This window comes from Heteronotia binoei, chromosome 4 (genome assembly GCF_032191835.1).
Source record: "Heteronotia binoei isolate CCM8104 ecotype False Entrance Well chromosome 4, APGP_CSIRO_Hbin_v1, whole genome shotgun sequence".
Taxonomy (NCBI): domain Eukaryota; kingdom Metazoa; phylum Chordata; class Lepidosauria; order Squamata; family Gekkonidae; genus Heteronotia; species Heteronotia binoei.
The window spans coordinates 27774236-27799970 of record NC_083226.1 but is presented as its reverse complement, the minus strand read 5'-3'; the positions used below and the strand labels follow the sequence as shown (position 1 = coordinate 27799970).

Below are 25735 nucleotides of genomic sequence, written 5' to 3'. Positions count from 1 at the left end.
CTCAGCTTTTCTGTGACAAGTAGCGTATTGTAATGACAAGGGCCCAAGCAGGGACTCATCTAAACCAGGGCAGTTTTGGCATTTGAAAGGTATGGGAGGGGTGCAAGAGTCCCTCGTCCCACCTCAAACTGAACCAAGATCAGGCCCTCAACAGTATTTTTAAATGGCCAAATTCTGTTCTAAAATAGTTGCAGTGTCCATGGGTTCAGCCTGTGGACAGTGTAACATCTAGTTTGACCCTGAGTCACCTGGTTATATGGGGGCAGTTTCTGGTTGCCAGTGGTGACAAGTCAAACCTTGTAGGCACTGCCCGTTTACTTGAAACTTTTTCTTCTTTAAGCAGAGGTTAATGCAAAGAGGGCTATCTGGGAATGGAGCAGCAAATGTGGAGGCAATGATTTAGAGAATTTTCTGCCTATTTCAGAGAAATGTAGCTAAGATATATACAACCTACAGGAATGTTTATGTGCGTGTTTTGTTTTGCATTTAGTATGATCCTTACTATGTTGTCTGAGTCATGGCAGTATGAGGCATGATTAAGCATTTAGTGAGCATTATATGTGTATACAGTGGCTCTTTGGCTCTTCTTCCTAGCAGCCATCTTCTGATGCCCTCCCAGAGACCCCACACATTTTTTTTTTATTAGTGGAACCCTGTGAGGCATGAGGTGTTATTCTTTAAAGCAGAGGTGTCAAACTTACTTGTTACAAGGGACGGATGTGATATGTCACAGAGCCTTGTGGGACCTTGCCCAGTTCCGCAAGGCCTGCAAGATGATGCTATTCCAACTAGCATTTAACTGAACCTGCCAAGATATAAGATCTAATAAGATGTCTAAGAACATCGAATGACATCTGTAACTAAATGGAAATTAGCGCCAAATGGTTTAAATTGTTTTAACTATTTTAACTTAATGTCATCTAAATTGTTTTATTGTGATTTACTGTGTACTGTGAGCCGACCTGAGCCTGCTTTGGTGTGGAGGATGGAATATAATTTGAATAAACTAAATTGAACTTTGTCTTTCGGGCCATATGTGCCATAAAATGTAATGCCAGGTACCGGAGATATACATTTTATAAAGGACATGGACAGACCCAAATAAAAATATTATATCATATTTATTTTAGTATATTTCTATTCCGCCCATTCCCCGTAGGGCTCAGGGCAGAGTACAACATATGATAAAACAAAATACAATAAAAACATTTTGAAAACAGGCAACTCAACAGCACTCAGAGAAGTTTACCGTATCTTCACATATTGCCCAGCCTGGCCGTCTCACATCATGATATCTCATAGAGATGGGAGATGATGATCCATTTTGTAGCACAGGTGACAGTACTGATAGGGGAGGCCAACCAGATCAAGAATAGACGCCCGCAGCCTCAACTAAAAGCCTGGTGGAACAGCTCCGTTTTACAGGCCATACGGAAGGCTAATAAGTCAGGTAGGGCCCGAATCTCTGTAGGGAGCTGATTCCACCAGGTCGGGGCCAGAACTGAAAAAGCCTTGGCCCTAGTTGAGGCAAGGCGGGCATTTCTTGGGCCGGGGATGGCCAATAGATGTTGGGAGGCCGAACATAACGACCTCCTGGGCATATATGGAAGGAGACGGTCCCGCAGGTATGTTGGTCCCAGGCTGCGTAAGGCCTTAAATGTTAGAACTAAAACCTTGAACCAGATCCGGTATTCAATGGGCAGCCAGTGCAGACCGTGGAGCGCCAGCCGAATGCCCACCCGTAAATGTAGTGCAGTCAGCAGGCGAGCCGTCGCATTCTGCACCTGCTGCAGTTTCCGGATCAATCTCAAGGGTAAGCCAGTGTGAAGCGAGTTACAGTAGTCTAGTCTGGAAGTGACCATTGCATGGATCACTGTACCCAGGTCCTGCGGGGATAGATATGGTGCTAGCTGCCTGATCTGATTATATTTTGCTTAAAACACAAGCAAAAGCAATTGATTTTCTGGGGAACCCACAAATGTATTTAATTGTATGTAAGACTAGGTTTTTTCCAAGGGAAACCATCAAAAGGGAAATGTTTTACGTTTCCATACAAATTATTTACTTTGTGTGTGTATGAATGACTTGCAAGTAAAAATGGTCATTTTTTAGCATTCCCCCACCATATGTCCAGCCTCAGCAGCAGAGCACAGCTACAGTCTGTCTCTTGCTTTTTGTTTCCTCTCTTTCCCAGTCTTACCTCTTGGGGATCTCAAGAAGGCACATCGTACTCCCTGTTCCACCACCCCATCCCCATCACCACCTCTACCTGTGAGGGGGGCCAAGCTGAGTGACTGGCCTGGGTGAGTTGGATGACACCACTAACCCTGTGAAGGTCCTGGCGCAGGAGGTAGGGTTTTTTTTTTAAAACCTGGCTGCCCCAGATCCTGCCTACTCCTAGTTCTCATTCCTTCTTCATTTTCTACAGAAGCAGCAGGGCTGTTTCTGAAATCTCTAGGGGACGCTTTTTGTCCTCCTGCAACCCTTTTTCCCTCATGGGCTGAGAACAGTTGCGGGGGGGCGGGGGAGAAGGGAAGTTGCCATCTCCCCCACACACACCTGACACTAATTCTGCATCCTGGCTGCACAGCTGTTCAAACATGTGGTAGTGACAGCTGCACCCCTTGTTCCCTTTGCTGTTTCACATGCCTCTGAGGCTGGGACATCATTCTGCTCAGGGCAGCATTCACAAGAAACCCCAGTTGCTTCCCAGTCTACATGCTGGCCCTCTCCCTTTTCTCTGCTGGCCCTGCCCCTTTGCCGGCAAATTGCTGCTTAGCACCCCCACTCTTGCTAAGCCCCCTACTCGTCTCTGTGCTCTGACATTATGTTTGATAAATCTAGATAAATTATGCAAAGAATTCTTTGGCAAACACTTTGTTTAGGTTAGGAGCAGAGAAACCTAAATTCCACCTGAGAAACCCTGGAATTGTCAACTACAGAGTGCTAGGAGTATTTGCCTATATTATATACATAGACTTTAACCTTGGGTAGTTGATTTTCTATTTTGTGTTTAGGAGACCACTCTCTTAACAATGGAAGCAACTATGTTTTATTGGCATTTCTATTTCAACAACTTGATTTTATTTATTTTTTAACAGATACAACTAGGTTTCCACAATGTTTGGCGGATATGACAATATAGAAGCATTTGAAGATGATATTTATTGTGAAGAGTCCTCCAGTGAAACAAGCATTGATAGTGAGGTAGAATTTCATCTTTACAGCCAAGTGCATTATGCTCAGGCCCTTGGAGATGTCAGTGGACAAGAAGAAACTGGACATGTGGAGAAGCAGATTCAGCATTCAGTGCGTAAACAGGATCAGAAAGATAACTTAGTTGTAATTTCAGATAGCGATGTCATTCAGATTTCAGATAGTCCTGATGTTATCATCTTGTCTGATACTCCTGATGAAGATAGTGTTTATAAAAGCAAACTCCAGAAGCTAACAACCCCAGACTCTCCAACACTGGAAAGAACATACAGTCAAAATTCAAAGGGACTGTCTACAGACACTTCAAGAAAAGAGAAAAGAATCAATCAAAAGTCTGTCTCTTTTCACCGTGATGGTGTTCGCATGATCCACAAGATCCTAGTAATAGAGGACAGCTCCAGTGATGAGGATGAAGATGTGGCCAGTACAGTCTCTGAGAGTGATAATGTGGAGAGCTGGATGTTGTTGGGAGGTGCCAGAGATATCAAAGATGAAAACATCCTGTTAAACCTTGAGGACTGCGGAAGTTCAGCCACTGAAGGTTAGTATACTCTTTGTGTATTTTTATGTTTGTGTGTGCACCTGGAAGCCATGGCAACCTCTGGTGACTGACCCCTGCTGAGGGCATGGAGGTGGTTGAATAAAGCCTCTCTGGTATTCCAAGGAGGTCTCTAATCCAAGTACAAAGTACTTGCCAGAGTTGACCCTGCTTAGCTTCCCAGATCTGATAAGCTCAGGCTTGCCTGGGCTATCTAGAACAGGGCAAGGTTAGTATAACACCAAATAGAGTTAAAAACTTGGGAAAATCTGATGACGCAAATGGAAATAGGGAAAAGAGGGGCCAAATATGGTTGTGTTGAAAATCAAGGTGTGATGTGTGTAGAAATGTCTTTTTTAGAAAGTATGATTTGTTGAATAATAGTAGAACATTCAGGCAGAAGTCGAGCATGTTTACTAGTGATAAAATTGGTGGAAATATCTTTGAAACAAGTAGATTCCAGTAGGTAGCCATGTTGGTCTGAAGCAGCAGACCAAAGTTTGAGTCCAGTGCACCTTTAAGGCCAACAAAGTTTATTCTGGATTTGAGCTTTTGTGTGCAGGTATGAAGAAGAGTGCATGCACACAAAAGTTTATACCCAGAATAAAACTTCGTTGATCTTAAAGGTGCCATCGGACTCAAACTTTGTTTTGAAATAATTAAACATGTTTAAGATAACATTGTCACTGATACGCTAATGTTATATGTGTATTTTCACTGCAGGTAGTGTGTATGTTCAGGAAAAAAAAGTTTGGAATTACAAACAGTGGGTAAATTATAGTAATGATTCAGAACAAGAACCAGTAGGAGGAGAAAGAACCAAGCAACATTTGGGATAGTACAACTATAGTACTATGAATGAGAGAAGCAAATAAATTACACTGCAGTAGATTGCAGCTGAAAGAATTCTAATGGACAAATCAGATATTGGCATGAATCCATAGCATTTTTGCCTCTTCTCCTTTTTGCTGCAGCCTGTGAAAAGTTACTCAGGTATCCCCTGAACATGTGTGAAATTGGCCTGCTGCTCACATGATAGGGTTTGGATCCATCCCGGTTGCTGAAGAATTCAACAGGGAAAGGATGTAGTAACTCTAGTAAATACCACTGAGCCAAATGGCTCAGTTCTAATATTGATCTTGTGTTGTAAAAGCATCCGTTCATATGTGGTGCCAACAGGAGATGTGCTTTTGCTATTTTGTAGATTGTTGGAAAGGATATTCAGGCAGTTGTAGTTATCTGACATGTGTTTTGGGTAAATGCTGGCATTTTCTGCCTAAATAAATGCTTTGGGTATACCCATTTTTTTAAAAAAAATGCTGGTGAAGTCGTTTTAAATCTTCTGGCCTATATAATAATCTGACAAGTGACCTTTGGTATTTCTTAACCTAAACTTCTAGACAAGTATTGAAGACATGTAGAAGAGAATGAGGTAGGTACAAAAGTTAAAATACAGTTGGTAGCACCTCAGAATCTAGCTTTATTGTTAACCAGTGTTTATGGAGAATACTGATTGGTAGTTTGTGCAATTGGTAATTTATCCTTTTTTTTGTTCCTGTATGTCCTCTTTTGCTTGGTTGTAGTTGAAATTTGTTGGTGTGCTCCTCGTCAGTCACTATGTGTAAATATTATCTTTTTAGATTTAGTATATTAAGGCCATCGACCACAGAGGTTAAGATTCCAAAGGTTACAAGGAAGGAGACCCTTGAGATCTGGAGGAAAATTTCCTTTCCCATTTTCTACCTTGTTATTTGGTTTACTTTCCTCCCAGTGCTGCTTCCCCCTCACTCTTTGTCCCCGCCCCCAATCTTCATGCTTTCCATTTCTCTCTTCAATGCACCATCTTTCAATTTCATTATGGGTTAAATGACCAACAAAATCTCATGACAACACCCCATGAGATTTTGGCAGCATAACTGTTTAAGGCTGCCTAAACAGTACAGTACAGAAATGGCTGCTGAGGTGTTTTGAGGTAGTTTTGTGAGAACTGGGGGACTTAAACTATGTTATATTTATTCTTCCCCCCTCCTTCCAAGTTTAAGATTTTTCTGCAAACCCTGGGGTTTTGCAAAATCTTCAGTCTGTACCTAGCTCTATTGTGTGGATTTTTTTTGGAGTATTATATTTTCTAAAATTTAACATATATATTATTTTTAAAAACCTCCATGAGTAAATATGTATAAATAACAGTGGGTGGGAACATCATATGCTAATATACAATATGTTAGCATATAAACAATAATTATGACTACATGCTACTAACTGCATATTTGTTAAGGAGGAAGCCCCAGAATTCCTCCAGATTGGACCTAATAAGGAATAGAACCCATGTGTTCAGCAAGACTTTTGATGTCTGAATCCTACAGACTGTTGATAAAACCTCCCACATAAAGAAGACTGTGGTTGGCCTTCTGGAATGATTTTATACCAATGGACATTAAATAGAGTAAACTGTAGCTTTAGCACTGGTGCCAAAGGAGCTATTGAAAGCTTTACTCCAGTAGCAGGGAAGCCTCACCCAAGGATGGCACAGTAGTGGTCAGTGCTAACAAACTACCTGGGGATGAGGTGGAAGAGAAGTTATGGCCTCTGGTGGTACCCTTTATGTGGCATTGTGTGCATCTTTTGACTCTTTCTTTTGAGTTTAAAATAGCAACAGCTTTATCAGTTCTCATGGTTTGTATAAAATCAAAATTAAGAGAGGCAAACTCATAGTCTGCATTGTCTTCTACCATGCACTAATTGGGAAAAATACAGTCACCATTTGCAGTTGTTCTTTCAGGTTGTTTCTTCGTAAAATAACATTTTAATTATCACAATGAAAGTTCAGAATTTTCGCTTTGAACACATAATGTAAGTGGACAATTGCTTGTGTGCAGGAAATTGAAAATGGGTATTACGGTGGAGGAGGAGGAGGAGCAAGTAAATCTTCATTGGTGGAAAGGAATTTTCTTCCAGACCACTCTAATTTATGATCACATCATATATAAATGTTTATTTTATTTGCTTTCTTTTTGCCTGTGGTCTTATCATTACTACCTGCACTGTGAGCTAATCTTAGGTATTATGACAGATCTCTCATTGAGTCAGAGTGATAGATCAAGATGTACATACAAACAAATGTTAGTAGCATAAAAAGAAGCTAGAGTAGCCAACAAAGCAGTTTTCTTCACTGGTAATGTAACTATTATAAATACAAACTAGTGTGTTATTTAGTGTAGTCATACTACTTTTATTGAGTTTTAAATGCAGGAAGTATTTAGTGCTGAGCTACATTCTGCTATCAAAACTTGATTCCAAGTTTCAACGAATGTTTGCCTTTGAAATTTTTAATCCTTGTAGAAGTTATAAAATGACAGCAGTTAAAACCTGCTTTTACATTATATTTTATCCTCTGCATTTTTGCCTGAAGTAGGTGTCATGGATTCCAGTTGAACATCTGAGAATAGCTCAGCATTGGTAGTACAAAAGGCATTCTTGAGGTTTGAAAACTGAATTACTGAGCAGATTTCTTGTTCTGAGATACTCTGGATCTTTGGTTAAGAGTCACTGATGTATTTTAGTTACACCTTTATGTCAAAGAAGAAAAATGTGTGAGTGTGGAGTTTGGGTTGAATATTAAACAACTACGGTATGGTGTGAGTTTGCAAGACCTGCACAGGGCTGTTGACAATAGGATTTTTGGAGGTCATTAATTCATAGGGTCTTCGTAAGTCAGAAGTGATGCACTTAACAGAGAGAGAGAATATGATGATCTTCCTTTCCAAATTTTAGTAGAGACATTGCTCCATGTGGTTTTGTTGCTCCCCCCTTTTGCTTTCTGTGATACAGATCATATATTTTGTTATACAAAGAAAAGAGGAACAAAGGGAAAGGGCATAAATGTACCTGTTGATGTGAGGTTATTTGTTAAAAAGTGATCTGCTGGAGAAATGAACACAACAGTGCTATTCCTTCTGTTGTTTCCCGTGTCCCCTCAACAGTGGCTCCTGCAGACTGTGGGACTGTTGGTAACACAGTGGGTTGCAACATGGGAGTCTGCATTAGGAAAGTGAAATTGGTGACTTCCTCCAAACACTTGAAGTGTACTGCCTCTTGCGGAAGAAGGACTTTGGATATACCTCACTATTTTTAATACCCATTTAATGTCTAATTGTGTTCTGTCAAGCAGGGGTTCATCTTGACGGTATTGTTCCTCATGCTTCGTATTTTGTGTTTGAAAATTCATGGGCTGAAGCCTAAAAAGAATTCTTTGGTTAATTACTTGAACAAGTTATTATTTTAGATAATTGAGCTTCATTGTAAAATCCGAACATGCATGTTTCCTAATTCTCAAAACTTAAATTTGAAGAGTCTGCTTCAGGATTTAAGCTTGACCTTTTTTTAAAAAGGGGGGAGGATTGTACTCATACACTGCCCTTCCTGTATGCCTTGTGCCTAGTTTGATTATAAATTGGGAACTAAAACTTAAGTACTGTGACTGATATTGGCCTCCTGTGCCAATCACCTGGAAAAAAGTGCTTTTGTATTAGTGATGTTAAAAGTTGCACAAATGTCAGAAATTAGTACTTAAAGTCCATTTGTGTATCATCCAGAACAATGTTTGTTTCCCCCAGTATTCAGCTTGTCACCATGGTATAATGCATTTGAGCCAATGACATGCATTCAGATTTGAGGGAGGGAATATCTTTGGTCTCACTTGGATATTTACACTTAGCGATGATGGAAATATTTCTTCTAAAATACAGCTAGGATCCAAAGAACCAGCACTTGTTTCAGATACTCAAGATTTTTTCCCCCAGCACTCCCCCCCCCCCCCCATCCCCAGCAAATCTCTTTCGGGAGAAAGGGAGCATGAGAATCTGTTACTCAAAGAAAATAAAAAAACCTCACTATGCCCAGAGTTTTGGGCATGAGAGTAACTCTTTGGATCACAGTTCATCTTTACAAGCAAGTACAGAGTTAGATATATTTAGGGCCACTGAAGTCTTTGAGTTTAAATGTGCCTAAATTAATGCTGGATTATGGCCATTTTATTTAGATTTTACCCAAAACTGCATTTTTCTTTGGATCGCTATGGGTCGCTTAGATTATTATACAAATTATTTTATCCATTCTCTTCTGGGATATCACTATTTGGGGTGGGTGGGAATCAAATAGATGCTCTTGAAATCATTGCTTTAGTTTTACATGCTGCTAGAATGTAATAATGAAAGTAATTGTGCTTGGTTCTTTTCTTAGTCTCAGTATTCTGTGCATTTTGGTATGATTTGTGAACGTTCATGTGGTATCTGTTGGGTTGTGAAGTGGTTAATTCTGTTTTGGCAAAGTAGTCAGATCATTATGCCATTTTGACTTTCCTTGCAGAGATCTAAAGCTCTGCAAACACCTGCAGTTTCGGTAACAGGCCTGTCCTTTTGTTGCCATTTGTCTTAACCACATTTCTTAATTTTTCACTGCTTTGTATGGATAAGGTTGTTGGTTTAATGAAGAAATAGCATCCCATCATGATGATTCTTATATGATACCTATTTATCTTTCTTGAAGCCCTCTCTTTGTTTTGGTGAATTCATTCTAGCAATAGGTTGGAAATTTCCCATCCCAACTTTTTTAAAGCTGAGTTGTTACCTTTTTGAACTACACATGTGCCATAGTCCTGTGACTTGTTTGGTTCGAAAGTTTAGTATGTCTTCTTACTATAGTCTCTAATTTTCTGTCTGCAAGGAAGGTGTTCTCCAGCACTGAGCATCTGTGGCCTCATCAAGTGTTACTTTTTGACATGTTTCCCACCCACCCAGCTAGAGTAATCTCCATGTTTTTGTATGCTAGACGGAACTCCCTACTACAGCACTGAGAATGGTCACATTTTCCTTTACAAATAAGATCTCTCCAGAGTGTAAATACCTCAAGAGCCATAATACGGTCACTAGCAGATTGTAATATTTTTTTTTATAATGGTTGTCTTTGTTAAAATAAAGGTTTTTATCAACTTGGACTTGAATTAATCATCACTAATTATAGATGTTTCCCAGCATTTTATTCTGAATGTCACTAGTTTCTGTGAACAGTATTAAAATGAAATGCATTTTCAAGCTGCCCAGCAGCCTGAAATAATCATTAGAAGCTTTGGTATCTTCATGGCAGCATTGACTGGCATTTTAAAGAAATTTTGAAAATTGGTACAAGATTTAGATATTTGATTAATGTCCAAATATAATTTGTTACCCCACTATTTGTGACATCCTCTTGCCCTTTTATAAAGTGGCTAGTTCTTAATTCTATCCTGTGTTAGCCCAGAAGTGATTTAAAAAGGGGGGGGGGGGAGGAGCACAGTACTTGCAGAACTGTGTTCTGTTTTATTGAAAAAAACTGAATTTTGTATCCTGGTGCTTTAATTGTTCCTCCCAACAACAAATAACTTGTGATTTATTTGGCTTCCATAGTGTATAGGATTTAACTCCCCCCATCCTGTCAATAGCTTTTAGGAAATAAGAGATGAAGAAAAATAAATGTGTAGAGCAGATTGTGTAGGCAGTGACTGTGGGTAGATGTGCTTTAGATAGAATTTTTGATGCTGACAGTATATAAAATTCAGGATGTGGCCTTTTCACAAAATTCAGTTTAGTTAACATAGATTTATTTAACACTGCTTTTTATCTGGCAGTGCCTTCTGCTCAGACTGCTATTAATGGGGGCTTTAAATCATGGATTAAAGAGAGAGAGAGTCATTGGCCCTACTCTTTCTAAACAGGTTTCTTGAAAAACATGTCATCATTTAACTGAATACCTTTTGCTATACTTACCTATATCCAGTGAAACTCTTTGACATTTGGTGTTAGGGAGACAAAATACAAATTCTGTTAGGATTCATCTACTAAACCTCAGAAATATGGATGAGGTTTCATTTGGCAACAGCAATTTGCTGCTTACATATGCAAACATTGAAGTCAATTGAAAAAGGGCAGTGAAGATCTGATTCTGGGATTAGGAACCATGATTGTAGTAGGTAAAGCCTCCCACCTAGCAGCTATCCTTTAAACACTATTTGTACCAGTGAAGGGTGGGGGGTGGGGAGGCAGAAAATGGAACTTTAACAAGTTGGGAAACAGCTTTTCATTTGAAAATTATTTATTTCTCTTGCTGGCCTTGTTTTCCCCATGACAGACTGGAATTGGTTTTGTTTAAAGAGGCAGGGATGCCAAGTGTATAACTCACATTTCCCTAATAATGCTTTGTATTTTTTGATTGCATAGTAAATTGTTCATGTGATAGGGGGGGAAAGTTTAGAATTCTTCTGCTTCTATACCTTGGAACTGTATGTGAAACAATATGTTCTCTAATTGGGAAGGCAGCTTTAAAGGCTCCTTTCTGAACAATAAAAGAAATGTTATTTGCTTGAATTAAAAAATGAGACTAAATTCATGTATGTTTTGTTTCTGTATAAGCCCTATACATTATTCGATTTTCTGTATAAACGCTGTTAAAATTTCTGAAATGGAATCATTCTGGAAAGCAAGTTTTACGCGGTGACTGGCTAAAGCATAAATTGAATAATAGTACTCCACCTGGAATATACTGTGCAGTTATTAACAAGGTATTTTAAGAAAAGCTACACTGTTCTGGAAAAAGTAGCCATTCAGTCAGCTTACTGGTGCTGTGTCAATAAGTATCCACACTTATTCATCTTACACATTTTTTTAAATTAAACATTTACTAAGCTAGAGAGGGGACAGCTTTTGCCATAAAACATTTTGGTCCTTCTGGACACTTTGTTTCATGCCCATTTATCTGCATAGCTTTGAAAGAATCTGCACTTTGCAGGTTGAGTGACAATCTTCAGGATTTGATGTTACAGTCTACCTGTGTTAGGTTCATGGCCAAGATTTAGATATCTTGTGTATATTTGTTCCTCAGAGTTTATACAATAAATTTCTAAGCAAATTGCTTTTGCAAAGCTCCACTCTATTTGTTAAGTTCTTATAGGGATAATTGTTAGTATTTCAGGACAAAATTGTACACATAGGCTGCCAGATGTCTCTTTTTCTGAAGGATTGTCTCTTATTCAAGTAGATCATGCACCCATAAAACAGACTGATTTTTTAAATTAAAAAAATAGATTTACAGTTAGATGTTGATTCCTCCTTCCCCCATCTTAACATACATATGGAAGGAGTAAGTAAATCAGTGCTGTACTGAATTAAATCCAGAATTAAGGCTGATATCATTAAGTATGGCTTGTGTCCTTGCATCAAAGTGCCATTGAACCAGTGAATAATTTCCCAGTGATGTAATATGTTCTGCTTTTCATGGGGCTGAATGAATCCAGTTTAAAGCAGATGCTTTATTTCTAACTTCCATTTTTCTTGCCTTTGTTTATGGGAATGCTAACATTATTTAAACATAGGGAGAGTTTTTTGTGCATGAATTATTATACTACTGTGCACCCTGGAGCTGTAATAAGCAGTGGGAATCCACCTACCCATTCCTTGGAACAGCGCATGCATATGGATATTTGATTAAAGGAAAAAAAGTTAATCTCCTTTACGGTGTAATGTGGATACACTTGAATCTCTTGATTATTTTTTTAAAAATTAATAAAACTAATAAAGTTCTTGTGGAAGTCTCTGGTGATCAAGACTAAGTCTACCTGCAGCCCTAACCAGTCCCTTGTATTTGTGTAGATTTCTCTGCCTATTGTGGCCCTTGATTTTAACTAATTTAAATTTCTCATGACTTTGGGTTGCAGACTGCGTTTTCTGCAAGAGTGCCCATGCTTACATGGTCATATTCTGGGTGACTTTTCCCCCTTTTTGTCATTTTGTTGGTCTTTAAGAAGGGAGTTTTTCCACATCTTGCATCAGTTTGATCTGTCTTCCTTATCCCCGTTTCTTTATATTCCTTATATATCTGAAGGAAGCCTGGCATTGTAGTTTGAGCTTTGAGGATTGGTGGGAAAGCTAATTTTGTCTGTTTTTACATAAAATTTTATAACAATTAAGAGGGCAGATGTTTTCTGTTGCCACTTAGAAACAAGGAGATAGTAGCTGAGCAGGTGCATTTGCTTTACTAGCTGACAAAAGGCATTTTGTGGGATGATAAAATCACCTTTATAGAAATGTAGTAGGTGTTATTTAATTTGATAACTTGTTTGGCTTCCTAGGAAAATGTCAGTAAATAGCAAACTAGAAATTTGATTTTTTTTAAAGTATGAAGAAAAGCAGCATTAAAATAGTGTAGTTCTAAGTGAATGCAGCACAGATATCTTAAACATGGTAAAAACATTCAGTGAGAGTGCAAAATGAATAAAGTGAAAGGAAATAGTTAAACTCTTGGCCTATTACATAATTGATCCTCTGTGTTGTGTGGTGTGATCTCTGGGGGGCTGCTCCACCATAACAAATTTATGATAATATTTCCATCAGTAATGTGGTGTAAAAACAAGAGTTTGTATAGTGCATTTATTTCAGTGTGAGCTTTCTTTCTAAGGTGGTTTTTGGATAATGCATGGGTTAGGGTAATGCATGGGTTTAACCTTGACCATCAAATGCCAGTTCAAGTAACAAGACCTTATAGTACTGTACTGTGATTTTCTTGCTTAATTAGTTCTCCTGGGCAAGAACAGTGCCTGTGGGCCAGGGTGGTATTTGGTTCATTTTATTGTACGTTATGATGATGCTTTTAATGAGTTAGTTACTGGAAAACATTTTTTAAAAGCATTTTTCTGCTTCAGATCTTGACACATTTGTTTGGAACAAAGTTTTGTTTTATGGTGGAAATAGTTCTTAAGAGAGTTTTTTCAGGACTGTGGCACTTAAGCTATGGTTGATTTTGTAAATTGTCATCTTCTAAAAAGAATATACATTCTGATCTTAAGATACTAAATAATAAATTCTAGTCAGTGCGGTGGTACTACAGATTGGACTATGCCTTTTAATCTGGTATAAATGTCTTCCTTCCCCGGCCAGTCTGTGCTGACCAAATTTTTGTTTTCTTGGTGTAATAAAACTACTCAAAGCTGTAGAAAAAGTCTTCTGTTACATCAATTCATAGTTTTGTTCTTTAGCTGTAGCTCTGTTCTAGAGTGGCAGTTTAGGAATGTGTTAAATAAATAAATATACATTTCCAATAATCCTTGTTGGAGCCTGATAAATTCTCTTAAGCCTTTTTCCTTTTAAACAGTCAGACCCTTAAGGATAGAGTACATGCCAGAAGGATTTACTTTTGGAAACCTAAATGTGTGGCAAAAATTGACCTCAGTTTTATAAACATTACCTTTGTTATCATTCACTCAACTATGTATGACACACCTAGTATATAGTTTTGTCTGGCCAGTGCCTCCTGTGTCATAAAATTCAGCTGTCCCAGTCATGGAAAAAGGTACCCCTACATGGAGTTTGCCTGTTTTCTGCCCTACCATATTTAAAAGGGTGCTGTGGGAGACTCCTGTCTTGCATTGTGCCTGTGGATAACACCAGTGCTCATGTATTACGTGCTCTTCCTAGTATCGGTGGAATCCTCTGTGAAAGTGCTGATCACCTTATAGAGGGTGTAAGCTTGACTTATTCCTTCTGTTCATCTCTGCTGTTATTAGAATCTATTGATCAGTGTCAATATGTATGGGCCTGCTGAAGTTTTTTCCTTCCACAGAAACGAGAAGATATTAAATATTCTTTCTTTCTTTCTTTCTTTCTTTCTTTCTTTCTTTCTTTCTTTCTTTCTTTCTTTCTTTCTTTCTTTCTTTCTTTCTTTCTTTCTTTCTTTCTTTCTTTCTGAAATGTTCTTTACTATATAAAAGTAGTGATTGGCTCTTGGATTAAACACCTTTATTTGGGTGGCACATTTCTTGCATGTGATGTATGCATTAGGGTCATGAAGTAGACAGTTTCTTGACACTTAAATTATGCTTCTAGGTAGTATGCACAATTATAATAATGGGATAAAAATGCTGTGTAATGTAGCCTTGGTGGTCATCTATTTTATTTATCCAGTGTCCGCTGTTAGTCTGACATGTATTTATAATTCTGTCGTAACAGAAGAAAAAAGTTAAAAGGATTAGATAGGGTTTGCACTGCGTTCAGGAAGACAATGATAGGATATGAGGAACAACATTCAGGGCAGTTCACTGAAGCAGAGAGAGAAATCAGTTTACGTTTGTAGTATGCAAGTTCTTAAAATATTCTCATGTAAAAGGGATTATTCCAATTTGTATAACTTTATAAGTTAAACTTTGAGGCAGAGCTCTTAAACCGTTCTCTTTTAGATACTGAATGGAAAGTTTGGGGGCAGGGGAAATGAAAACCGAATAATAACTTATTTAGCTATCAAATACTGTATATGGGACTTTCTGTCCTCCTATTTCTAACATACTTTGTACAACCTTTTAAAATAAAGTTCATGTAAATTACATTATTTCCAAATTCAGGTTTATCATATGGTATTGGCACACATGTTGAAGTATTGTTCTGCATGATCCGATGAACAAATGAGATTTTTAAAAATTAAAAGTGTTTTATAGCATAATTTGGATTATTGTACTTTTTCATTCTTCAAAAAACAGTAAAATACTCCCTAGTAAGTAATATTGCATCCTTCATTGGATTCTGAACATGTTCGTTGTCCATTGTAAGTTTTTGAAAATAAATTTCAAACTTTATAATATGAGAAAAGCTAGAATGTTAACCATGATAGTAATCTGCAAGAGCATGTTTAAAAATGGTTTAATGTGAACATGTGAATGTTCATTGTCTTTTAAAATATGTGCATTATTGTTGAGACTTAATTTGGTTTGTTGTCCACATATTAGATTTTAATGTACTGTTTCTGGTGTTCCCTTGAGTGTGTCTTAAAACTAGTGTTAGGTCACTACTCCAACTAGAACAAAGTTTCTGTGTAGCCATTCTTTATTCTACCTTTCTGCGAAAAGACTGTCAAATGTGTGGGACTAGCCCACTCTTTTGGAGTTGTTGAGTAGGGGGTGGTGGTGGGAGGAAATGATCTCAGAAGACTCAAAGGAATTCTTTAAACTTCTAGCAGGGCCAAGGGGTCAATGTCAGATTTAGTCATGCTGTTATTTTAGCCCAGTCGTCCAGAGAGATGGCTGAAAAGTGAGTCTTTTATTTCTTTTTTGTGTGATTATTAACAGGATTAAATGTAAGCCATTGTGTACTTAGTACCAATTAGTTTCTCATCTGAGAGGTTCATTATGATTTTTTTTCCAGTCTTCATCTTGTAATATTTTTTTTTAGTGTTTGGTTATGTTTGAGAGTGAAAGGAAGCCTTTCTAGAACAGTGTCTTTAATATAGTGTTTAATTATTTCAATTTTTCCTTAAGCTAGTAGCATCATGGCTAATGAAAAGCTTTGAATTAAAATGCTTTAATGTTGTCTTTTGCCCCATTTGAAGAAATACTGCCAGCCAGAAATAAAACTTAATCTGGGCGACCGTATGTTTAAAACAGAGGTACAGAATGCATTATATAACATCTAGACATTGATTAAAATTAAAAATTAGTCTTTTAGACTCTAATGTGACTGTTTAAAATGTGTGCCAGTTCCTTCAGTTTTAACAGTCTCACAAGTGACCATTCCACAGTTGGTGGATGCAGTGAACATTGCTTAGGATCATATAATCAAACAGCAACAAACTGTTTTGGTCTAGTAGACAGCATTGTACTTTTAGAAAGTATGTGCATGTGTGCATACGTGCACGCATGAGCACACGGTTATACTCCTTATGTAATGTATTTTATTAATTATATGAGGTTTAAAACACAGTTATCTGGACAGAGTAATATATGTTCAAAATTTTATTCTACACCTTTGATGCCGCTGATTTTCAAATTTTCTGGAATTTAGGATGAAATGGTCTACTCATGAATAAATTGTTTTACTGTTACATCTTAAAATGGATCAACAGCCAAAGAATAGTTCAGTTTTCTCTAGGCATTATAAATTCAGGTAATTGTTGATTAACAAAATAGATTGAAAAACAGTTTAATGTTTGACAGTGTGCAGTGTGAGGCCTATCATATAATACAACAGAATGAAAGATGTCTTTAGAGAACTGGAATTATTTAACAGTTGCAGATTTGTTTTACAGCCTTTTAATTGGCCTGTTATTTCATATGAAAATTACCAGCACACACACTGATTCTCCAATAGAGGTTTACTAAGTCTGTGGTAAAATTGTACTAGGCTACAATTCTTTCCCACTGAAATCAACAGGACCCTTCCAAATGCATAATGGTTAAAACTAGGAAGATACTATATTCTTGGATGAGCTTTCTAAAATAATAATAAACACTATGTTGTGCTGTCTGTCAAATGGCAGTGGGTGTCATTGAAAGGTCATCCTTAGAACTATAGTCCTTTCCTAATATTTCACTAGCTTTTAATCTTTAGTAATGGAGAGTTGTCACCTACTTCACTCAGTTTTCTTTTCCTGTCCTTCCTCCAAAGGTATGCTGTATAGAAAATTTGGTTACAAAAACGGTATAATACTTTAGGTTCAGAAAAACGCAGCACTGTATCATTATGCATTTAGCCATGTTTCTTGTGTTTAAGAAGTATGCCCATGATATATCAGCTGTTGTTGAAATTTTCTCTTTATGTATTTTGAGAGGACATTTCAGATCGGCACTTAAACCTGTGATAATAATGTAGTATTATTATCTTAAAGGTTACTGTTCACAGTTTTATCTGTAGTTAAGATACCCCATTAGGATGCATCTAAGCCAGTTTTCTAATGATTTTAAAAAGTAGCCAAGGATGATTTGCGAAGCTGTTATCATATTTGTAATTGTAGAGAAATGGGTGTAAACAGAAATTTTAAATTAATAAAATAATATAGAGGCAAAGAACAACAGCGCAATATAAGTTTCTGTGGTTTATGAGAAATTTGTAGGAAAACCTAAGGAGACATTCATTATCATCCTTTAGTAGCCATGTTAGTCTTCAGAAAAAGAAGCATGGAACGGGTAGGAGTGACTTTTAACACTGTAAAAAATACCTGACACAGTATAAATTATGCAAAACTTAATTAGTAGCCTGTTCAGGAAAGGGGGGGTAATAAATGCCTCTCTCTGAGTCACTTTATGAGGTTACCTTAATCATTGTCGTGTCCTCAGGTTTTCAGTCCAAAAGTGAAGAAAGAAAGGTCCAATATGTTGGTTAGAGTGTCAGACTAGGATCTTGGAGAATACTGCTTTGAAACTTACTAGTTGACTTTGGACAACTGACACACTTTTGGCAGAGCTTTTCTCACCGGGTTGTTGTGCGAGTAAAATGAACACGAACCATATATGCCACTGTGAAAGGCAGGATAGAAGGGTACTAGATCCATGGAATAGAACTTACTTACATTGTCTCTGTTGTAACTGGGTATCTTCTTCCACTCATGTTTGCTATGTTGGGATGTTAAATCGGCATACCAGCTAAGGAAACCTGATGCATTTGCATGTACAGATGCACCTGTACTGAAGAGATTTGTTGTTTCATTCTTCTATGTAGTTACCTGTGCAACTGGCCAAATTTTAACAGCCTGGAGGCATAGAATGCAAAACTGCTTAAAAGCAAATTTGAAAAAGATTTAGTGAGATGGTTAAGATAAATGTGACTACATCTTGTAAAATGTAAGAACATTATGTATTGATTGTAGTAAAACAACAAGTCCTAAAACACCCTTTATAGTAGATTTTTATTACCTATATTTTTGCTTGATTCTGGGGGTATATAAACTTTGGAAGACATGCTTAGTCTTTGGAAGACATGGTCAGCTACTCATAAGAATTCCATAGTTCTAGGTTTGGTGGTATTCTGTCTAAAAACTTGATTGAAATTCATTCTAATAGGCTTGATAGCAGCACTATATAGAAAAAGTCGATAACTGTTCTAATATTTCACAGAAAACGTATAGTTCTCAACCATGAACTTTGGACCAAAAAAGTTGTGACATTATGTTAAGCCATCACTTTTAGTCAGTGTATACCATTTCTATTGCAAAAGTTACTAAAATATTATTAAAATAAAATTTATTAAAATACTATGTAAGGTATAGAATCATAGAGTTGGACCTCTAGGGTCATCTAGTCCAATCCCCTGCACAATGCTGGAAACTCACAAACACCTCCCCCTAAATTCACAGGATCTTCATTGCTGTCAGATGGCCATCTAGCCTCTGTTTAAAAACCTCCAAGGAAGGAGAGCCCACCACCTCCCGAGAAAGCTTGTTCCACTGAGGAATCGCTCTAACGGTCAGGAAGTTCTTCCTAATGTTGAGCCAGAAACCCTTTTGATTTAATTTCAACCCACTGGTTCTGGTCCCACTTTCCAGGGCCACAGAAAACAATTCCACACCATCCTCTATATGACAGCCCTTCAAGTACTTGAAGATGGTGATTATATCACCTCTCAGTCGTCTCCTCTCCAGGCTAAACATCCCTAGCTCCTTCAGCCTTTCCTCATAGGACTTGGTCTCCAGACCCCTCACCATCTTCGTCGCCCTCCTCTGGACCCGTTCCAGCTTGTCTATATCCTTCTTAAAATGTGGTGCCCAAAAATGTGGGTAGTATTAGATATGGTTGTCTTACATTGAAGTTGTTGCCTCAGTCTTAGCTCACCACTTTGCAGGTGATAACTACACCCATGGTCAAATATAAAATTGATTTGGCTTACTTTATTAATGTCAAATATTTATTCATAGTAGTTGAGTGGCTATTCTTTCACAACCCATGATGTTTATTGCAGTTGGTAACACAGCATGGGTCAAGTAGGAAGCCAATGTATCCTCAGTTTGCTTATTCTCAAACCAAATTGTAGCCTTTGTTGTTCATATGGCATTTAACTGTGCATCCATGTGTGTATTTAAGCACAAATTTATCTCAATTTATATAAAGAAGAATTTTACTTAACGAGGTTTTTTTTATGGCATAGGGGCTAATAGACCAAACTGAATCAGATCCTGATTCAGATCTCACCGTATCACAGACTTGGAAGCTGCTTTCACAGCTTCAGTTTCCTCCCTCGCCATCCTACATTATGGGAAATAGGTTAGTATTATCTTACAGGGTTATTCTGAAGATTACAAGATGACGTATCTGAACACGCTAGAGTGTACTGTATAAGTATTGTTGAGATAAAATCAAAGACTTAGAAGGGGCCTAAAGACCATCCAGTTCAGCCCTCTGACCATGCAAGATGACCTAAAGCACCCCTGACGAATAATCATCCAGCCTCTGCTTAAGAACTGAGAAAAAAGGAAATGCTTTACTTTGAGAGCAAGAGCTTTAGGGATGCTTAAAATTTTTATCTTCCCTTTGATAAAGATTCATGTCTCTGTTTTCTCCTTCCCAGCAGCAAATATTGAAAACACTGTTCTTATTAATATGCTTAAACTTTGTTTTTGATTGATCAGGTGCACATTTTTATTAAACAAGCAAGTTTTAAAAAACCAGAATTCTTAGCATTATAAATTAAAAAAAGGTCATATCCTAGCTTGTATCCCTAATAGTCAGTGTCAGAAAGCTTAGAAAGTTTTAGTTCTGGAGAAAAAACTTTATGGTAAACACCATTACTGGAGGAACTTCAAACATTTTGTGATTTCCTCTTTCTGCTGTATATCCCCCATGTCATACTTTAGGGTGTGCTACTCCCTCCCCCCCCCATCAGTGTCCAGTAGTGGGAAGAGTCAGGTGTGAAAGTTCCACTCTGCTGATGGAAAATTTAATCTGGACCAAACCCCTCTTTCAAATGCCTTCTCAGAGCCCATCTTTTCTATGAAAACTTTGACGTAATGCTTGAAGTGTATATTTGCATTTGCAAATTTTACTTATGTTAGCCTCACCTATGTTGTGCCTCAACACATTCTTATGTCTCTGCCTTTTCAAAATGTAACTCGAATGTAGAGACTTAGCTTTTAATTTGCTTTTGTAAGATGGTAATATATCTTAATGGTGGTCTTTAAATAATAAAAGAGCTTCCCCCAAAAGATTCTCTTAACTGGATTAACAAGGCAAATAAAACTCAATGTCAGTATGAAGTGTTGAACATAGTGGCACAAAGTCTTAACCTGCATTCATAGAATGACTGGGCCACAGCTGACTTTGACAGTTAAAGAAATGCATCAGGTTTATAATAGGCTGCTAAATGGAAGCATCAGCTCAGTGCACTCCAGCAATGAAAAAGGTAAATTTAATGTTAGGAGTTATTGTGGAATGGATTGAAAATAAAACAGCAAGTTTACCAATGCTACTATGTACAACTTAGGAGTAGTTACATTTAGAATAGTTTGTACAGTTCCAGTTGCCTATTTCAGAAGATCTTGTAGAGTTAGAAAATGGTACTTGAAATAATCAAGGATTGCATTTTGTTATTTAAAAGCATTTTTGTACTGTTTCTTAAAAAAATACCAAACCGTTTGAAGAATATTCCCTCAAGAAGAGGGAATCACTTAGGATTTTTTAGTTTAGGGAGAAAGATTAAAGTGAGAGAGAATTGTAAGCCTCTGTTTTTAAAATTATGAGTAATGTGACATCAAAAAACAGCTTGACACTTAGTGACATTGAAAAACAGCATGAAAATCAGCAGTAGGCAATACCTTTATTATGGCCAACTAAAACATAAAGTAGTGTTGAGATTAGGTGACTGTAGTATTCTGAATACGGCTGCACCATGGATCTACATGAAAGGCATTATAATAGTGGTGATTTGTTTGCAATCCCTTTTCTAATAATCCCCTTTTTTTGCCTTTTTTCACTGCTGCTGCACACCCTGTCACATTTTCATTGAGAATTATCCAATACCATCTCAAGATATTTCCTGGTCAGTGACCAGCTCAGATGCAATCGGATTTTTTTTTTTTTTTGCTCTGAAGTACCATTTTTTATTTACATTGAATCTTATTTGTTATGTTGTGTGTTTACCTGGTTTAGAAAGAGTCTTTCCTACCTGTTTCTCACTTTAGCTCTTTACTGTAGGTTTAGATGCCTGGTTATTAACTTGATGAGTTTTTGTCTCTATATTCTCCATAGCTGCCTTTAAGGAATCACTACTGATATTTCTTCAGATATTCTTTATTATCAGATTCTAGTTGGGAGTTATTAAAATGTATACATTATCAACTCTCTGCCACACACCCCTTCCTTCAGCTTGGAATTTCTAGCATTTTTGTGGGGTATACTCATAAATTAATAGAAGCTTATTTTTGTTAGTTTGAATTACAATTATGACCATTACTTGCCCTTAAAACAGAGTGTTTTGGTCTCTTGTGTGCTATGTATCCAAGGTTTGAGGTAATGCTTATTTTTCTTAATTTTTTCAGAACAGTTTTAATTTATGAATCAAGGCTATGGAACATTGATAAATATCTTAATGCTGTGACCATATATAACCTGGTAAAAACCATGGAAGCTATTTTTAAACATTTTTGCTTTTTATATTAGAACCCTGCTTTAAACAGAGACGATCAGGGTAGAATAAATGAATTGTCCCATTTTATCCATGCCACAATCTAACAAAAACACGGCTATCTAATGAACTTCATGGATAAATGAAATATGAACTCAGATTCTGCAGTCCGTGACCATTATACTATATTGGCTCTTTTAAATAAGATTTCTAAACATTTTCTTTACTGTTATATACACTCCTAGTCAGTAGTAAACACTAGTTACCAAGTATTTGTATATCATAGTTTCTATATAAGACCTTGGTAAGCTAGTCATCTGTAGTGTTTTGGTCAATAGTGATGGGTTGTATTACCTACTGCCTGCTTCTGACAACAGGATGGGTATTTCACTTGTCCAAGGAGGAAAGAGTGATTCTCACTGAGTCCAGGAAAGGATGATGTGTTGTTCTGGATTATTATGACAGCCATTGCTGGAAACCATATCTCTTTAGCAAGGACATCATTCTTTACTCCATTTTCCATAGTCCAAGGACCAAACCAGAACAGCTTGTATGTGAGGGAGACCTTTTAGCCTCTTGCAAACTGAAGATGAGATACTTCGTTTGGACATGCAGTGATATTGCACTGGACAGAGGCCACAGAGGAGAAAATTGCTTGCTCATAATTTGGATCTTGATGTGGTAGTCTTTGCACTCACACATTTTGCTCTCCTTTCTGGTAATAAAGAGTTGTTTCTTCTGTGTTGTTAACAGTGGTAGGAAGAAGATGAGAAGATGCACTGTATGTCATTGATGCATTGTATGTCAAGGATAGGGGCAGGAACCACTTTTGGATTCTTTTAAATTCTTGTTTCAGAGATTAACCAGATTGGTCTGCAGTAATAAGAACTGCCAATAGTATAAATGAACAAAAATATTTTCAAGCTGTTAGAATTACCTATTCGCAAAAAGGCACATAAACTCACAAAGAAGATAGACCTCCTTTCTTAACTATGAAGTAAATTCCCATCTCTATAAGAAATGAACATCTTTGAGCGGAAAATGACCATGTTGCATAACAGTTAAGCAGGGGTGACCTGATCCCCCCCCCCGAGTTATGGGCCATAATGGAACCAGTGTAGCCCATTTAGCTCCAGTCAAGATCCATTATGACCCATGTTATTGGCCATAACGTACCCATGTTCTAAAGGTTTGCAAAAATGATTCATTTAAACTTGATTCATTTAACAGAAGCTTTAAAATTACTATCATGGTAGTTAAGATCCTTTAGAACAAATGTTTTGGATGAATTTATGCTGGGATTCAACAAAACTCATAGTTAGGCAGAAATAAGTAAGGTAGTAATGTGATGTCCTGATTGTATGTTCTGTTGTTGAATTCAGACAGACATTCGTTTCATAATTAAATGTATTGTTTAGAGATTTATAAGATGGCTTAGTTTTTTACACAGTTATTTTTACAACATTCAGAACAGTTTTAGAGCAGATATGAGAACACTGGGGAAATCAGTTTCAGTGGGATTGCATGAGTAACTGTTCCTTATTAAAAGTTGTACAAAGCTTTTTTTATTTCTCATAAGAAGCAAGTCTTGGGTTAGCAGTTTGCAGATTTTAAAATTAATGTAAAGTTGTTGTAGTCTTGTATTTTGAATTTTGGTCTCCAGATATGCAAGTAAGTCTTTAGGAGATGTTAAATAACTGTAAAAAGTTGTTTGGTGGTGGAAAGTGCTGTCAAGTTGCAGCTGACTTGGTGATTCCATAGGGTTTTCAAGGCAAGATATACTCAAAGCGCAGTTTGCCATTGCCTGCCACTCTAGTGACCCTGGACTTCATTGTCCTATCCAACTGCTAACCAGGGCTGACACTGCTAAGCTTCCAAGATTTGATGGAGCTAGCCTGGGTCACCCAGGTCAGGGCAAAAAGTTCTTTAATCACAGGTTGTGTCCTACATTTTACCCGTTGCTTTTTAAATTCATGACTAGAATTGTGCATTTTTGTCATTCAACAGACTCTTAGTCATGGACTTTTAAATAACATGCATGGGTTTGGTACATTCAAGAACTCTGGTATTCCATGCAATCTTTTATGGTGTGCACTCCTCCATAGAAACAGAGTTGATGAAGACATGTCACAGAAAATGACTTTATTGGCTGCAGACCTTGCTTCCCCCCCCTGCTTTCTCTGTTTTTAAATCTGGCATGAAAATTCCATGCTTTCGGAAAAGTAAAATTGAATGTTTATTATTTTTTAAACAGGCAACTAATGTTAGACTCTAGAATTTTACTTCAGTATGTTTTTATGCTGTCCTTCTTCCAAAGAGGTCAGTGTAGCATACATTGGTCTTCTATCCTTAGAAAAGGATAGTCTGATAAAGCATGGCTGACCCAAGGTTAGAATGGTAATTTGAATCTGGACCTCTCAGATTTTAGTCCTACCATTAAACCACACTGACTTTCAACAGCCAGTTTATACTAGAAATGGCCTAATAAAAGCTGTTCCGTCACATCCAAAAAATGTATCTAGTTTCCTTATATTAAAATCTTGAGAGCCAGTGTGGTTGAGTGTCTAGGGTATTGGACTAGATTCAAACCTGTGTTCTGCTATGGAAGCTGCTTGGCCCATCTCTCATAACAACAGGGTTTTTGTGAGGATAAAATGGAGGTAGAGAGAAGAACGTTTTAATTCGTTTGGCTCCACATGGGGCAGGAAAGCATGGTATAAAATAAACATTCACCTACTTTCCCGCCGAGTATATAGAGTATATACCTAAGGCAGTTTACAGCATTCTTCTGTCTGCCTCTATTTCGTGAAAATTAATATGCAGCAAAGGATAAACCTGTACAATTATGCTGTTTAAACAGTTCCCATAAATAACCTGTTTTGTACAGTTTGCAGAAAAGTTAGTGATTTTTATTATGAGTGCCAAAGCTATTATACTTTGCTGTATTTTCCATGAATTTTAAATCTGAATTTTAATACTTCTGGTTGCACTGGAGACCATGGAAATACTTCATGATAGAAAGTGCAGTATTTTTTTAAAACAGCAACGAATTTCATTTTTAAAAGAGAAAGCGGATGTACCAGGGTAGTGAATCCTTCCAGTTATAACATCTGTACCTGCTACCCCCTCTGAGCTGTTGAGTGTGCTATACTGTTCAAGGCATTGGCAATGTCTGATACGTGCTTAATTTTGCATTAAAAATAAGTGACATTAAAGCTTTAAATATATCCAGAATTACATGTCTAATTACCATGAAAATTGATACAGTGTGCCGTTATGACAATCTGAATTTGAGACAATTTCATTTTTAAGTGTTTGCAAAAGGGTTTATTTTTCCATTTCTGTTTGTCACCAGTTATATCAGAGGCTTCGCAAGTGTAGCAGTAGATTAACAACTGTTACCTCAGAAATAATGGCAAAACCTCTACTGTAACCCCCCATGCCCCAAAGTCAGCCCTAATGGAAAGATCTTATAATGCCTCCAAAAGATGTCCAAGCTTTGACAAGTTTTTCAGGGTTCTGGTATACTTCTAGGGAGTAGTGAGTTCCATAGCTGGAACTATTTATGTATTTTCCACTA

General features: G+C 37.3%; 1 protein-coding gene across 1 annotated transcript in view; it reads left to right on the top strand.

The window, feature by feature from the left end:
- The first annotated feature begins 3105 nt into the window (after nt 1-3105).
- ZCCHC7 (zinc finger CCHC-type containing 7) overlaps nt 3106-25735 on the top strand; it is a 150809-nt gene continuing 128179 nt past the window's right edge. The window contains exon 1 of the mRNA XM_060237025.1: nt 3106-3757. Within this exon, the coding sequence (XP_060093008.1) occupies nt 3121-3757 (637 nt within the window). The 5' untranslated portion in view covers nt 3106-3120. The remainder of the gene's footprint in view (nt 3758-25735) is intronic.